At 29.7% G+C, this 15,575-nt stretch overlaps 1 protein-coding gene across 2 annotated transcripts; it reads left to right on the forward strand.

Annotated features, from left to right (window-relative positions):
* The first annotated feature begins 8,369 nt into the window (after positions 1-8,369).
* Positions 8,370-11,941, forward strand: LOC114175720. 2 transcript variants are annotated; one of them, XM_028060507.1, is made up of 7 exons: positions 8,370-8,515; positions 10,027-10,140; positions 10,287-10,349; positions 10,456-10,503; positions 10,592-10,645; positions 11,559-11,613; positions 11,706-11,941. In XM_028060507.1, exons 2-7 carry the CDS (start codon positions 10,048-10,050, stop codon positions 11,750-11,752), a joined length of 360 nt encoding a protein of 119 aa, XP_027916308.1. In that variant the 5' UTR covers positions 8,370-8,515; positions 10,027-10,047; the 3' UTR covers positions 11,753-11,941. The 2 variants fall into 2 exon arrangements, with proteins under 2 accessions (XP_027916308.1, XP_027916316.1); XM_028060515.1 differs by having other exon boundaries at positions 11,709-11,941.
* The last annotated feature ends 3,634 nt before the right edge of the window (positions 11,942-15,575 follow it).

Consider the following 15,575-nt stretch of genomic DNA (forward strand, 5'->3'; position numbering starts at 1 on the left):
TTCAATTAAAATAGCTGCAAACAAAAATGTAATTATTTTTTTTTTCCTTCCAGAGATCTACTTGAAATGCTTTAAATAATCGGAGACTGTTTTATTAACTAAATTATCCAAATACCAGTTCAATGAATAATAGAATAGAACTCACATGGCGTGGGACCCTCTCATTCTTTACAACACTGCAACTCTGCAACCCTGTCTACACTCCAACTTCAATTGTTTTCTATTCACACCACAACAAATTCAAGTTTACAAGTTTCATTAAAACCAAAACCATAGTGAATGCTTATTTGCTAGTTTTTTGCTCTCTTTTTTTTTTCTTATGAAGAAATTGAAGCTGTGAAATACACTGATTTGACTTCAATTACGAGTTGTATATATAATAATGATAAAAATTCGTTTATTCTGAAAGGTAATATTTTTTAAGGATTTCCACTATTCTAGGAGATTGGTTGAATTAAATTAATTGGTCTAAAACTTTAAAGGATTTAATTTATTTGATCGAGTTGATTAGGTTAATCGAAACTGATGAACGTGAGCTTATGTTGAATGAAAATATTGTTGTGACTATGTCAAAAGAGATTAAGTTGTTTTTGACGATGCTCATATGTAAAGAATAGTTTAGAATAAATAAATCTTCATAGGATATGAATGTGTTTAGATATGTTGTGAATTAAGTTAGGTTATTCTTAAAATCAATTTAATCACAACATAATCAATTATAAAAGTTATGTGTGAATTATATCATTTTTAAATATAATAAATGTTAAAAATATTAAAATTGTCATATTAATCAATCAAGTTATTAGTTTATTAGGTTAAGTTTGGAGAATGATCCTTAATTTTGCAATCAGATCAATCGAATATTGCAATCAGATCAATCGAATAGATTAATAACATAATCGATTAATCTTATAAGACAAAAATTATTTAAAACTTAGTCTTCTTTCTCATCTTCAAGTAATGACTTTTGTAATTAAAATAAGAGAAAAAAAATACTTGAGAGTTCTTGAAAAAATAATCATTCTTTTTCAAGTCTCCATAAAGATTCAAAGATTGAATTGGTTCTAAGGTTTTTTTTTTGGTATAGGATTGTTGTGCAAAATTTGCAGATTTCCAAGTGCACTTGTTTTATATTATTTTTGTTGTCATTTTTCTATATTTTCTTCTTTATAAGTGATAGGTATAGGTAATTATTGTGTAGTATTACCTTGGTTGAAATTTTTGAAGTGTATTTTAAGTTCTTATATATTTAGAGTGAATCTTGTAATCCTAATTCTTGATATTCTAGTGAAAATTCTAGTTAGGATGATTAAAAACTTGATGTAAATTTGTTAAAATTGAATCGGTACTATGTGTTATGTTTTTCTTTCATAATTTTAGTATCTTATTAATTGTAAATATTCTAAACTATGCACGTATATACCCTGCATTTTCTTTTTTACAAATATAATAGAAATGGTTAAAGTGATTGAATAAGATGTAGAATCCTCCTTGTGTCGGTTTGAACATGCGTTGATCTGTTGTGGGTATCAATTCTTTAACATTTCCACATATAACATTGTCCAAATTTAATAATCATACGTAAAGTTAAACATATCACGTATAAGCCACTCCTTTATTTTTTAATAATTGATTTACGAGAAAAAAATGTATATTTATCTCTTTTAAGTTTCAGATAGCATTAGTTTTTTGCTAATTAATTTCTCGAGTCTGACTTATAAAACAATTGTTAAGATTCTTCAGTCTTCGGTAATAGCTTCATATTCAAATAATAACTATGAAATCACGTTAAATATTAAAAAAAAAAAATCATGCTATTCCATTACAAGATTGTCTCCAAACGATTTTTTTTTTCTTTTTCTAGAAGTCTTAATTATAACATTTTAAAAGAATCTTTACCTACTTTATCCCTTAAGTTTTCATCAATTATTAAGACACTGCAGCAGTAAATTTATTTGTTTCTAATGTAAAAACCTTAAATCTAACACTTCTTATTAAAACGCAATAAAAGAGACACTTCATAACATCTTATTCCCTATGTTTTTCTTTTGAGATTGTTTTCTATAAATTAAGAAATACATTTAATAATATTTTTTAAAATTGATAAAGTAGTGGTATAGTTTTATATTTTATATCTTTCTTTTCCAACCACAAGTAATAAAAGAAATACATGGGTAAAAAGATTAGAAGACTTAAAAAGATATAATTGATAATGGAATTGACAATATGACCTTGAACTTTATAAATGAGGACAAAAAAATATAATCTTTTTAAAAAACTTCATACTTAGATCCATTTGGTTGAAAATAAAGTGTAGGGTGAATAAATTTTCAAACAAAATTGAAGTGAAAAAAGGAAGAAAAAAAACATGTTCTTGTTATAAAATAAAGGTAATAAGAGAGACAAAGGAGAGGAAGAATAGAGAATGAGAGAGTAGGGAGCAACTTCTGTTTTTATGTGTGTCTCATTACTGATAGGACGAGTCTTATTTATAGGTACAATATGGTAACCCAGAAAGGATATAAAATCAAATAGTAAATACAAAATATTACATCATAAAGAGTAATGAATAATATGATTATCAATCATATGAGTAATTGTATAAATCAATGGACGACCATTAATTCATAACACTCCCCCTTGGGTGTCCATTGATAAAAGAATGTGCCTCGTTAAAACCTTACTAGGAAAAACCCTTTGGGATAAAAACCTAGTGAAGGAAAAAGAGTACATCATTCTATATAATATTGTTCTTTGCATCTTCTAATTTCTCCCCCTCATGTAAACTTACATCATTAAGATGGCGGAGTCCAATCCTATGAACCAATTGCTCAAAAGTTCTCCTTGGCAAAGACTTTGTAAATAAATCTGCTAGATTTTCACATGAGCGAATCTTTTGGATCTCTACATCACCATTTCTTTGAAGATCATGAGTGAAAAAGAATTTTGGAAGAATATGTTTTGTTCTGTCTCCTTTAATATATCCTTCTTTCAATTGAGCAATGCATGCACTATTGTCTTCATATATCGTTGTTGGTTTCATTTTTCCCAAGGATAAACCACAAGTTTGTCGCACATGTTGAATTATAGATCTTAACCAAACACATTCACGACTTGCCTCATGTAATGCTAAAATTTCTGCATGATTTGACGATGTTGCTGTTATTGTTTGTTTCACAGATCGCCATGAAATCGCTGTGCCACCACATGTGAACAAATATCCTGTTTGTGATCGACCATTATGAGGATCTGATAAATAACCTGCATCTGCATAACCCATTAGATCTAATTTTGAATCATTTGGGTAAAACAAGCCCATATTCATAGTGCCTTTAAGGTAACGGAGTATTTGTTTTACTCCATTCCAATGTCTTCTTGTAGGTGAAGAACTATATCTTGCTAACAAATTTACAGCAAATGCTATATCGGGTCGAGTATAATTAGCAAGATACATTAGTGCTCCTATAGCACTAAGATATGGTACTTCAGGACCAAGTAGTTCTTCATCTTTTTCTTGAGGTCTAAAAGGGTCTTTATCAACATCTAATGACCTCACCACCATTGGAGTGCATAGTGAATGTGATTTGTCCATATAGAACTTTTTAAGCACTTTCGTTATATAAGCTTCTTGATGTACAAGAACACCTTTGTTTAAATACTCAATTTGTAATCCCAAACAAAACTTTGTCCTTCCAAGATCCTTCATCTCAAATTCTTTCTTTAAACAATCAATTGCCTTTGTGAGCTCATTAGGAGTTCCAACTATGTTTATGTCATCTACATAAACAGCAATTATGGTAAATTCATTCTCGGATCTTTTCATATAAATACAAGGACAAATAGGGTCATTTTTATACCCTTCCTTTAATAAGTACTCACTTAGACGGTTATACCACATACGTCCTGATTGTTTCAATCCATAAAGGGACTTATTCAATTTTATTGAATAATCCTTTTTAGAATTTGCTTTGTTGGGCACATTAAATCCTTCAGGGAGTTTCATATAAATATCATTTTCCAAAGAGCCATACAAATAGGCTGTAACAACATCCATGAGGTGCAAATTCAAACCTTCTTGTGCAACAAGGCTAATTAAATATCTAAATGTTGTTGCATCCAATACTGGAGAATATGTCTCCTCAAAATCAATACCAGGTCTTTGTGAAAAACCTTGAGCAACTAACCGTGCTTTGTATCTAACAATTTCACCATTCTCATTTCGTTTTTGTACAAAAACCCATATGTACCCAATAGGTTTTACACCCTCAGGTGTGCGAACTACAGGTCCAAAAACCTTTCGTTTAGCAAGCGAATCTAATTCTGCTTGGATTGCATCTTTCCATTTTGGCCAATCATTTCTTTGCCGACAATCTTCAATTGTCATTGGTTCTTGATCATCATTGTCACTTATGACATCCTTTGCTACATTATATGCAAAAACCTCGTCAATATTGACTTTATTTCGATTCCATATTTTATGATTCATGACATAATTTATTGAGATCTCATCATTTTCAACAATTTCAGGTACCTGAGGTTCTTCTGGAACCGAATCATTGATTATGTCAAAAGAATCTTTTGGGACTTTTACCCCCTCGATTAGGCCATCTTGCCTTTTTTCCCTTTTTCTCACACGAGGATTTTTATCTTTGGAACCCAAAGGCCTACCACGCTTTAGGCGTGTTTGAGATTCATTTGCTATATTAGATTGTCCAACAGGAATATCAATTCTGATTGGAGTATTAGCAGCGGGTATATGCGACTTAGTTACCCTTTTTGTGTCAGTAAAAGCATCTGGTAATTGGTTGGCCAATTTTTGTAAATGAATTATCCGTTGAACTTCTAGTTCACACTCTTTTGTACGAGGATCAAGATGAGATAATGATAATTCATTCCAACCAATATCTTTTTCCAGTTTCTTTCTTTCTCCCCCTAACGTTGGAAAAATTGATTCATCAAAATGACTATCAGCAAATCGAGCTGTAAATAAGTCACCTGTTGATGGTTCAAGATATTTTATTATCGATGGAGAATCAACATATATTCCCAAACGTCTTTGAGGACCCATCATAGTCCTTTTTGGTGGGGAAATTGGGACATATACAGCACACCCAAAAATTCTTAAATGAGAAATATTTGGTTGTTGACCAAAAACCAACTGTAAAGGAGAGTATTTGTGATAACTTGTTGGTCTGATGCGAATCAATACTGCAGCATGCAGAATTGCATATCCCCAAGTAGTCATTGGAAGATTAGCTTTCATAAGTAAAGGTCGTGCAATCAATTTTAGACGTTTTATCAATGATTCTGCAAGTCCATTTTGAGTATGAACATGTGCTACTGGATGTTCAACTTCAATTCCAATTGACATACAATACTCATTAAAAGCATGAGATGTAAATTCACCAGCATTATCAAGACGAATTTTCTTAATTGGATAATCTGGGAAGTGGGCTCTTAACTTGATCAATTGTGCTAATAACTTAGCAAATGCTTGATTTCGAGTTGATAGTAAACAAATATGTGACCATCTAGTGGACGCATCAATTAATACCATGAAATATCTAAATGATCCACATGGTGGGTGTATTGGACCACAAATATCACCTTGTATTCGTTCTAAAAATGAGATTGACTCATTTCTAATTTTTTCTGGTGATGGTCTTATTATCAATTTTCCCTGCGAACATGCAGTACATGAGAAATCATTGGACTGAAGAAGCTTTTGACTTTTAAGTGGATGTCCACATGAGTTTTCAGCTATTTTTCGCATCATGATATATCCAGGATGACCCAACCGATCATGCCAAACAAGAAATTCATTCTTATTTGTAAGCTTCTGGCTTACAATAACATGCGTCTCAATCGCATTAATATATGTGTAGTACAAGCCATAAGAGAAGGCTGATAATTTCTCCAATACACATTTTTTTATTTGACTCAATTTGAGTGATATAAAGATATTCAACATCTCCTTCATTATTTGTCTCAATATGATATCCATTTAGACGAATATCCTTGAAACTTAATAAGTTTCTATTGGACTTAGGAGAATAAAATGCATTTTTAATATGCAATCTTGTACCTCTTGGCAGAAGTACTGTAGCTCTTCCAGAGCCTTCAATTATATTTGTAGTACCAGAAATAGTACTAACATTGACTTCTCGCATTACCAAAGTAGAGAAAAATTTATTACTCTTGAGAATTGTATGAGTTGTTGCACTATCAGCAAGGCACAGATCCTCATCATTGGTGTTAATGCCAATATTCATTCTTCATATAAACATAAATATCAATATTAGAGATTACTTTGTAAGAGGAGAGAAAGAAAAAAAAATAAAATAGAGGATTTTATTCATAAAAACATAAAAACTTGTACATATAAAAGCAACATGAATTAAATATAAAACATTGTCTTAAAAATTAATCATAAAATAAAACTATTTTCTAACACTCCCATCACCAATAAGGTGATCAATGCTTCCATCGGGTTTAGAAAAGAAATCACCAATATCAAGATGAGTAGTATCCATATGACCATAATCAGAATCACCATCTTCATAAGCAAAGTGTGTTTCTACATTCTTCTTTTTAAGTGATTCTTGGTAGAGTTCAACAAGATGCTTTGGTGTATAACAGGCACGGGTCCAATGACCTTTACTACCACAACGGTAACATATATTTTCAGCCTTTTTGCCATTATTTTCACCCCTTTCTTTTTCCTTTTTCGCATTCTTGTTCCACTTCTGTTGATGAAGTTTCTCTTTGAAAATTTCCTTTATAACCATGTCCACGACCATGATTAATAGCACGACCACAACCACGACCATGGCTACGACCACGGCCAAAATTACGACCACGATTATTATTATGGTCTTGACCTCGTCCATGATTATATGGATCAGATGTTGCTGCATTCACTTCTGGGAATGGAGCAGAACCAGTTGGTCGGGCCTCATGATTTTTCATCAAGAGCTCATTATTTTGTTCAGCCACAAGAAGGCATGAAATCAATTCATAATATTGATTGTTCCATTCACTTCTGGGAATGGAGCAGATTAGGCGGATCTCATGATTTTTCATCAAAAGCTTTATTGCTTTGTCCAGCCAGCCATGCATAGGCATGAAATAAATTCACAATATTTGTGAAGTCTCTTTTCACAATATTTTTGTTATGAGCAAATTAGTTGCTTTATTTCTTTATTTAATGGTATCCCAATATCCATTGCATCTAAATATATTTCAACATTTAAAATCCAATATAAGGAATTCTTCCTTACAATATCAAGGGTCACAAATCCAAATTTTGCAACGTTTCGCGTGTTTAAAACTAACACATAAAATAATAATATTAATAATAATCATCATCATCAAAATAATAATATTAATAATAATCATCGTCATAATAAAAATATTATGACAGAGAATTTTGCAACGTTTCGCGTGTTTAAAACTAGCACATAAAATATTAATATAATCAAATTTCATGTATGAAATTATTAAAATCAAATAATAATAATAATAATAATATGACAGAGAAAAATAAATCAAACAATTATCATTACACAAAAAAAAAAAAATGAGATAAAGTTTGTGAATGAGAAAAAGATTAGAAAGAACCTCGGTTAAGGAATATAGAGCGTTGTTCTTAGGGAGAAAAAAAAAAATATGCCTTCACGCTCAGTTGGATAACCTTCGTGCTGATAACGTGTTATAAAATAAAGGTAATAAGAGAGACAAAGGAGAGGAAGAATAGAGAATGAGAGAGTAGGGAGCAACTTCTGTTTTTATGTGTGTCTCATTACTGATAGGACGAGTCTTATTTATAGGTACAATATGGTAACCCAGAAAGGATATAAAATCAAATAGTAAATACAAAATATTACATCATAAAGAGTAATGAATAATATGATTATCAATCATATGAGTAATTGTATAAATCAATGGACGACCATTAATTCATAACAGTTCTTTATTTATAAGAAAATGACCACTATATCCCACATATTTTGAAAAGAACTGATTTTTTTTAATTACTCATTACTCATTTCTCTCTGTAATAAACATGTGGATAATTATATAATGATGATATATTATTTTATTTTATTTATTTGTTATTGAAAATGATTTTTTTTTGTTGTGACTTTCTCAAATCATGAAACGCATATTTCATTCTGTTTCACATTTCTTTATTTGTCTTTCTTTTAATTTTTCTTCCAATGGAGCGTATAAATCAAACTGCGTGCAGTGCATGTTGCGTAATCAAGTTAATTAAAATTATTCTTTAATCTGAAAACACAGAACACGATTACTAATGTGACAAAATTGCATGCGTAACTAAATAACAATAAGAACATTACAAAAATATAAGATGAAATGAAGCAAATAAAAGAAGACAAAAAATAATTGAATGTAAAAGAGAGAGCATGGGATCTGAGACTGAGACAACAGACATAGAGAGGGAAGAGAGAGAGAGTTAGACGCTGAATACGGTTATTGTGCCCCCTGCGCTCCGGTGAGTGACTACTTCGATCTTGTTCTTTCCATTTCCTTCAACTTGATCTTCAAAATAATTCTGATATTCTGCCCCTTCTGCACTTCATAGCTGCTCCATTTTTTTGTTCAACCCCATTATCAATTTTTGTGTTTTCTTTTTAAATTTTTAATCTTTTTCGCTTTTTCTGAATACCCATCAATGATTTAGACTCTGATACTTTTTATGGGAGATGCAGACTTTAGAATTTAAGGTGGGTTGAGGAGTTGTAGAACTTCTAAAACCAATGTTTATGCTGGAATCTCTGAGAATAGACCTGAATAGAGTGTAAAAAGTTGTAAGTAGGGTAGTTCTTAGGTTAGAGATAGTTGTCTGATTTTGTATTTACTGTGTGAGAATCATTGACCCTTAGGAATTAAGTGTGCATGTAGTAGTTTATGGATTTCCTTGATTAGACCTTATGTATTCTTAGTATGTGGGTTTGCACCCCACCATGTATTCTATTTAAGAGCTATCGGTCTTCTGATAAAAGTATCAGAAAAAGCATTTTCTAGCAGTTTATGTAATGCTCAGATGTGTATTACTTTGCTCAAAAAGCTTGTGACTTGCTTCGTTTTGATGGGTTGGGTGATGTTTGATACCAAGCTTGCAAATGAATTTTGCTACCTTGTACGGATATAATGATCTGCCACTACTATGCCTGTTATAGTTCGACATGTTGGAAGACCACATAATGTTCCTTTTGAGCGTTGCTTAATTGTAAAGTAGTTGCAGTAGATCACTTGTAACTAGACAGCTTTTCTGTGATGATGAAGCATTGTTCATTGGCAAGTCCTTTACTTTTGATTAGGATCATAGGATGTCGTGTCTCTACACATCCTACAGTGCGTTTACCAACGTGGAGAAGTAGAACTAGATAAAATAAAATGGTAAGACAGTTGTGTAGTATCATTAGAGTATGTATCACTTGCTAAAGACCGAGTTGTGTTTTCCTTGAAAACTTTGATTGTTTTCTCTGTTATTTTCAAATCACATGATTACAATTGAATGATGATGATGACATACTATCCAAAACATTCTTTTTCCGGGTGAGCTTAGCAACCCTCATTTTGTTGACTTGGTAGGTTTGGTAGAGTTTCCACCCCATATTTCCTCTGTCCCATCTGTGTCCTGTGAACAATTTTCTTACTTTAGCTAAAGGGTTTGAAGACTGAACTGATTTACTGAATCTCTGTACTATAACTCTATAAGTATAACCAGTCTTAGTTGTACGATTTTTTTAAATACAGAAGACATTTGTTTGAAGTACTTTCCACACAGGTGTTTCCTCTTGTTGAGTTATGTGGTTTGATTATCTTATATATTTGAAGACAATTTATGCCTCTTGAAAAATCCTCTTTTTGAATAAACAATTTGTTTTCAATGCCAGAATGATGTTTTCTTCACTCTGATTTCTGAATCATTATTCATAATTGTAATATTTTTTGCAGCTGAAAAGTTTCTGTTAATATGGCCTATTGTTTTAACTGCAGTTTTACACTCAAAAGGACCTCATGTCTAACATAGAGGATAACAAAGATCTCGGACAGATGGATGTGGATGCATCTAATGAGTCAGTTAACACCATGCCATCATCCCAGAAGCAGGTAGTATTCAGATTCAGCGTTTTGGCATTCTTAAATTAAAATTTTGACTTCAGATTAGTAATCTCTTTACTGAGGAGGAAGCTCTTGACACAATGGTAAGTTTGTAAGGATTTATTATTGTGACTTACAATTGATGAACCTTGTAGGAAGAGGCTGTAAAGAAAAAATATGGAGGAATGCTGCCCAAAAAGCCACCACTCATATCTAAGGTGTGTTCATGTGGATGTTTCTTTATGTAATCAAGATGATCACGGCCACCAGTATCCACTGATCAATGCTCATTTGATTTTTCATCTAAACTCAATTTTATGCTAGGACCATGAGCGTGCTTACTTTGATTCTGCTGACTGGGCACTTGGAAAGGTATTTCTGGAAAATACAGCTATATAATAATTGCTTATATTTATTTTTTCACTTTTCTGATGCTCTTCTGTGCCCTTGCATGAAACAGCAAGGGGGTGAGAAGCCTAAGGGACCACTTGAGGCTCTTCGGCCTAAGTTACAGGTACTTAATCAATTTTCTGATTTTTTTTTATCAGCAAATAATCAATTCTCTGGTGCCTGATTTGGATATAGTGACACTGCTTTCTATGGCTTGATAGTAGTTGTTCTTCTGGTGTGTGAATGGCTTGCTGCCTGATGTTCTTAGTCTGTTTCTTGAAATTGTTCTATATCATATTTAGATAGTACAGAGAGAGAAAATAATCAATTGTCTCCAAAAAAAGTTAAACTCACATATAATGTTATATTAGCCATGGTAACAAGCTTATATATAACTAGTGATTTGTAGTGATATGATTGTGCAGCAAAATTTTTCAAATACCTGTTAGCAAATTGGTTGGTAAAAATGATTGTAGATTTAGTATAAATTGACACAGAATAATATTCGATGCATTTTAGATGATTAAATTTCGACTCTGCCTCTTAGTTATGACTCTGAGATTTGGACCTGCACTTGCTGTATAAAAGCATTGATAACGTTATCTGTTTTGCATTACTATTACTATAAATGAATTATGAGTTTAAGATAAAAAAAGTCAAGTGGATGATGACGGTTGTTGAAACAAACTTTAATGTATAGGAGAAAATATGAAGGTAAAATGAATTGAGCTTCACATATAAGTTAAAATCAACTTGAAACCTTTTTGTTTAGTTTCTTCAAAATGTTTAAGTTAGATCTTAGCTTATTGAATGCTTAATGTATTTTACCTTTGTACTTTCTTTTCACATAAGTTCTTATAGACAAGTTTATTCAAACAAGATCTTAGTCACTGATTTTTAACAATAATAGCATAAACGCAGTCCATAGCTTCCCTTGTCCTTTACCATTCCCTTTGTCTACCAATGGTTGAAAAGTGAAAAGAACCAAATTCATGTAATGTCATGATAAATTTCTACTCGGTGCTTCTGCTTTTCAGCCGACGCAGCAGCAAACACGTTACCGGAAATCTCCCTATGCTCCTTCAGGAGAAGGTATGTTACACTTTGATATTCCCTTCTCCCTTGTGTCTCTCAGCATCATGAAAATAAACTAATTGAATTGTGATATGTTGTTGTTTTGAAAGAAGGGGGAAGTGTTCCAGCAGAGGATGCACCTTCCACTACTGAGTAAGCAGCAATCAGTCTTTTGATGATGTGCTGACTATTGTTCTAATACCTGAGTGACTAGGTTTCACTATTTGTTGTTTTCAACAATAAAGGAAGTTTATCATGTATTCATATTAGCACAAGACATAATATTTGACATCCAAATGTACTCAATAGAGATTTACTTGGGATTATGATTTTGTGTTTTGCTCTCTCCCTTTCTCTTTATTTGATTTTTTAAGATAATATGAAAGGTCAAAAATTTAATCTAAACTTGGTTTATACTTCAGACACTATTTTTGGTTTCAGTCCCTACATCAAAAACTATCACGTGTGTTGCAGTTCAGAGGCTACCTAAAGATCTTATGTATTATAAACCTATTCATGGATAATACTTTTCATTTATACATGTCATGTTAATGTCGTTTTTTTTGGCTCATTGTTTTCTGGTTTAATCCTTTTACTAAAACATTTGCATTTCATTTGTGTCCCTCCATGTAAAACCCATTAATCCTTTTACTAAAACATTTGCATTTCATTTGTGTCCATGTAAAACCCATTAGGTACTTCAACATTGTTTTTTCATTTTGATTCCTACATGAAAACTTCTCCAATATATGGTACCTACCCTTACATATCTTTTCTTTTTTCATCTGTACATGAAAAATTCTCTGAAATTATGAGTGTCATATAACTTCGTTAAGTATTAACAAGTTAAAGTAATAAGGAAAGAAAGAAAAAGTTGTTGCACAAAGGTCTAAACTTTATGGCATGATCCCGATTTCATGCTAATGATAATGTAATTAGTAGAATGAAATATGACAAGACCTCTGTATAGATAAATTAGGAAAAAGGCAAAATTCATAAAACGACGTAATAAAATGTTTTTTATTTTTATTTCTATTGAAATATTGTCAGTTAAGTACTTTTTCTTCATTTGAAATTAAGAATATCACTATTTATCACTTTTTTCAATTCTTTCATCTTTTAAATCCGGATTTGTATTTTTTTAATCAACATTGTATACTATAACGCTATCACAATTAATAAAGTATAAAAGTAAAATATAATAAAAGACCATGACATAATTATAAAAAAATAAACGACTTGGACTTGCTTTTTGAGTTCGGGAATTTCTTCCGCTACTCACAAATTTTCTAAAATTTCAATTATACTCCTTCTGAAATTAATAAAAAACGATAGTGTAAGATTTTCTTTTACCTGTTTTATTCATAGCTTCATATTAAGCACCGATTATATAAAATATTAATTTGGTTCTTCTATTTTTATTTATCTTAATTTGATTTTTATTTTTATTTATCTCAATTTGATTTCTATTTTAGAAAATTTAATACAATCAAGTAATCTCCGTTAGTTATGTACTAACAGCGTTAAAGAGGTATCATGTGTCAGTTCCTGGATTTTTTAGTTTTTTTTTTTAATTTTTGTTAATGATTTTTTTCTAAAAAAAATAAAAAATTTGTCACGTATTAAGTTAAAGTTGTACCACAGGGACAGTGTAATGTGACAGTGTCCACGTGTCACTGTTATGCTAGATGTCATTCTCTCATTCTCAATTTGGTCATTGTATTTTTATTTTTGTCTCAATTTAGTCCTAATTTTTGTAAAAATTTTGCAATTTTGTTCCTTTTCAGATTGAAATCCAATTTAATTTTTATATAAATGATACACAAATATTTCTATCAAAATTGGTATTTCTAGTAAATATTTTTAACAAGATTAAGTTTATTTAAATTTATATTTTACTTAAAATTATTTTAAAGTTGTTAATAGAAAATAATTGTAGTAGAAAAAAAATTCAATAAATTATATTAATATTTTATTACATCATAATTTATTTATTTTTTGAATTTATATTTCAAATAATTGTATATTTTTAAATTGTGTAAAGTTCAATCATTTCGATACAAATGTTTAAGTTTCTATAAAAATAACAATTATATAAATTCAAATGTAAAATTTAAAAATAATTTTAACCGGTTTATATAACAATTAAAAATAAATAAATTTAAATTTTGAAAAATAAAATTAAATAAAGTTGAATGTGAAACACAAATTTAAATAAATTTAGTTTTGTTAAAAATATATAATAAAAATATCAAATTTAATAAAAATATCAAATTTAATAAAAATATTTGTAATTTGTAATCCAAAATGTAATTTGCATTCTAGATTGTCTTCCAAATTTGCGTTATGATTTGTACAATCCAAAATATAAATTTGCATTATAATACGTAATGCATATTTATATTTTGGATTGTACAATTCATAATACAAGACAATATGGTGTACAAATTTTTTAATAAAGGGTGCAGGAAAAGAATGGGGTGCAAGAAAGAAATCCCCTTTTAGTTTTTCAATTTGGGATTATTTTTTACTTTTGATCGTTTTATATATATAAAAAAAAGGTTCAATGTCCGGTCTTTCCATTGTGTAAGATGTTATTTTAGTGGTTGGGTTGCATATGATGTGGTAAAAGGTGTAATAGTCGTTATTTGTGACTTGAATTTAATTGGTTGATATGATTTTTTAAAAGTTTATTAAATCTTTTCAACTCCACATTATTTAAAATGGCATTATTTTGGACATCTTTATAAAAATGTGACCAAGAATCATCTACTATCATCTACTATCGTTGACTTTAATATTTGAAAATATTTTAGTGTTCATTTCTTATTTGACTTCCTTTTTCATTAGGGTTTTTGTTGAAAAGTGATAACATATTTGAAATATACTAAAAAAGCTCCACTTCACACTTGTTGATAATGGCATGCAAGAAAGTTACTTAAAAGACTAAAAAATGTTGAAAACTTTTAATTGGAGAATAAAATTAAATAATATCCTTAGTTCTGAGACTAAAATATATTTAAATCTTAATAAATTTTAAAAAAATTATTAATAAATTAAAGGTTATAATACATATTTCATCTTTATTTTTATTTGGTTAATGCACTCTTAATATATTTTTTTCTTGTTCAATAAGCTTCAATTTTTATCAGTTTTGTTTAATTTGATTCTTTTACTTAGTCATTTAATTAATTAATAGTAATAAATAATAATTGTCACGTATCACGGTTTATTTTTTTAAATTTTAATTTTATTTTTTTAAAAAAAATCATATGTCAATCTAATAGTGTTACATATAATTGAATCTCTATATTCAATATTTTTTTTTATTAGGCAATCACAACAACATCCTTTTAACCATATCAATTTATCAATTTATCCATTTGGTGTATTTAGTTAACATTTTACCTCCCATAAAACCACTTGGTTCAAAATAATTCAAGAATTTAGTCTTGCTCAACAGTTAAAACATCCCATAAAAATAGTAGTATTTTTAATAGAAAACTTTCAAATACATTGGATCCTTGATTCATCAAATCAACCAACAACGCTAACAACCAATATCATCACATCACAGTATAAACATAAACATACCTCACAACAAAACAATTAGCTTCCCTGTTAATTTTTTTCTTTTCTTTTAGATACTCAAAATTTTTATATTGTTTTTAATTAAGTTCTTATCATTTAAAGTTTTTTATTAATTAGATGATGTGACTATTATTTTATTCTATCACCATATTTTCTTGTCTTCATATACATGAAATTTTGTGATTAATAAAATAATATTACGATTAATGTAAATAAATAATCTCACATTTTTTTACTAGAAATAAGATAATGAAAGAAGATAACAATCACAACACTCCGTTAAATAAAAAATTAGACTATAAGAATTTAATTAAAATGCATAAAAGTTAAGTGCACAAAAGACACATTTTAAGAGATTTAATTGAAAATAAACAAATTTATAAAACTTA

This window comes from Vigna unguiculata, chromosome 1, assembly GCF_004118075.2.
Source record: "Vigna unguiculata cultivar IT97K-499-35 chromosome 1, ASM411807v1, whole genome shotgun sequence".
NCBI classification, from domain to species: domain Eukaryota; kingdom Viridiplantae; phylum Streptophyta; class Magnoliopsida; order Fabales; family Fabaceae; genus Vigna; species Vigna unguiculata.

Coding starts and splice junctions, on each gene's coding strand:
- LOC114175720 (XM_028060507.1), top strand. CDS start 10,048: ATGTCTAACATAGAGGATAACAAAGATCTCGGACAGATGGATGTGGAT. Junction 10,504..10,591: donor CTGACTGGGCACTTGGAAAG/GTATTTCTGGAA, acceptor TGCATGAAACAG/CAAGGGGGTGAGAAGCCTAA. Junction 11,614..11,705: donor CTATGCTCCTTCAGGAGAAG/GTATGTTACACT, acceptor TTGTTTTGAAAG/AAGGGGGAAGTGTTCCAGCA.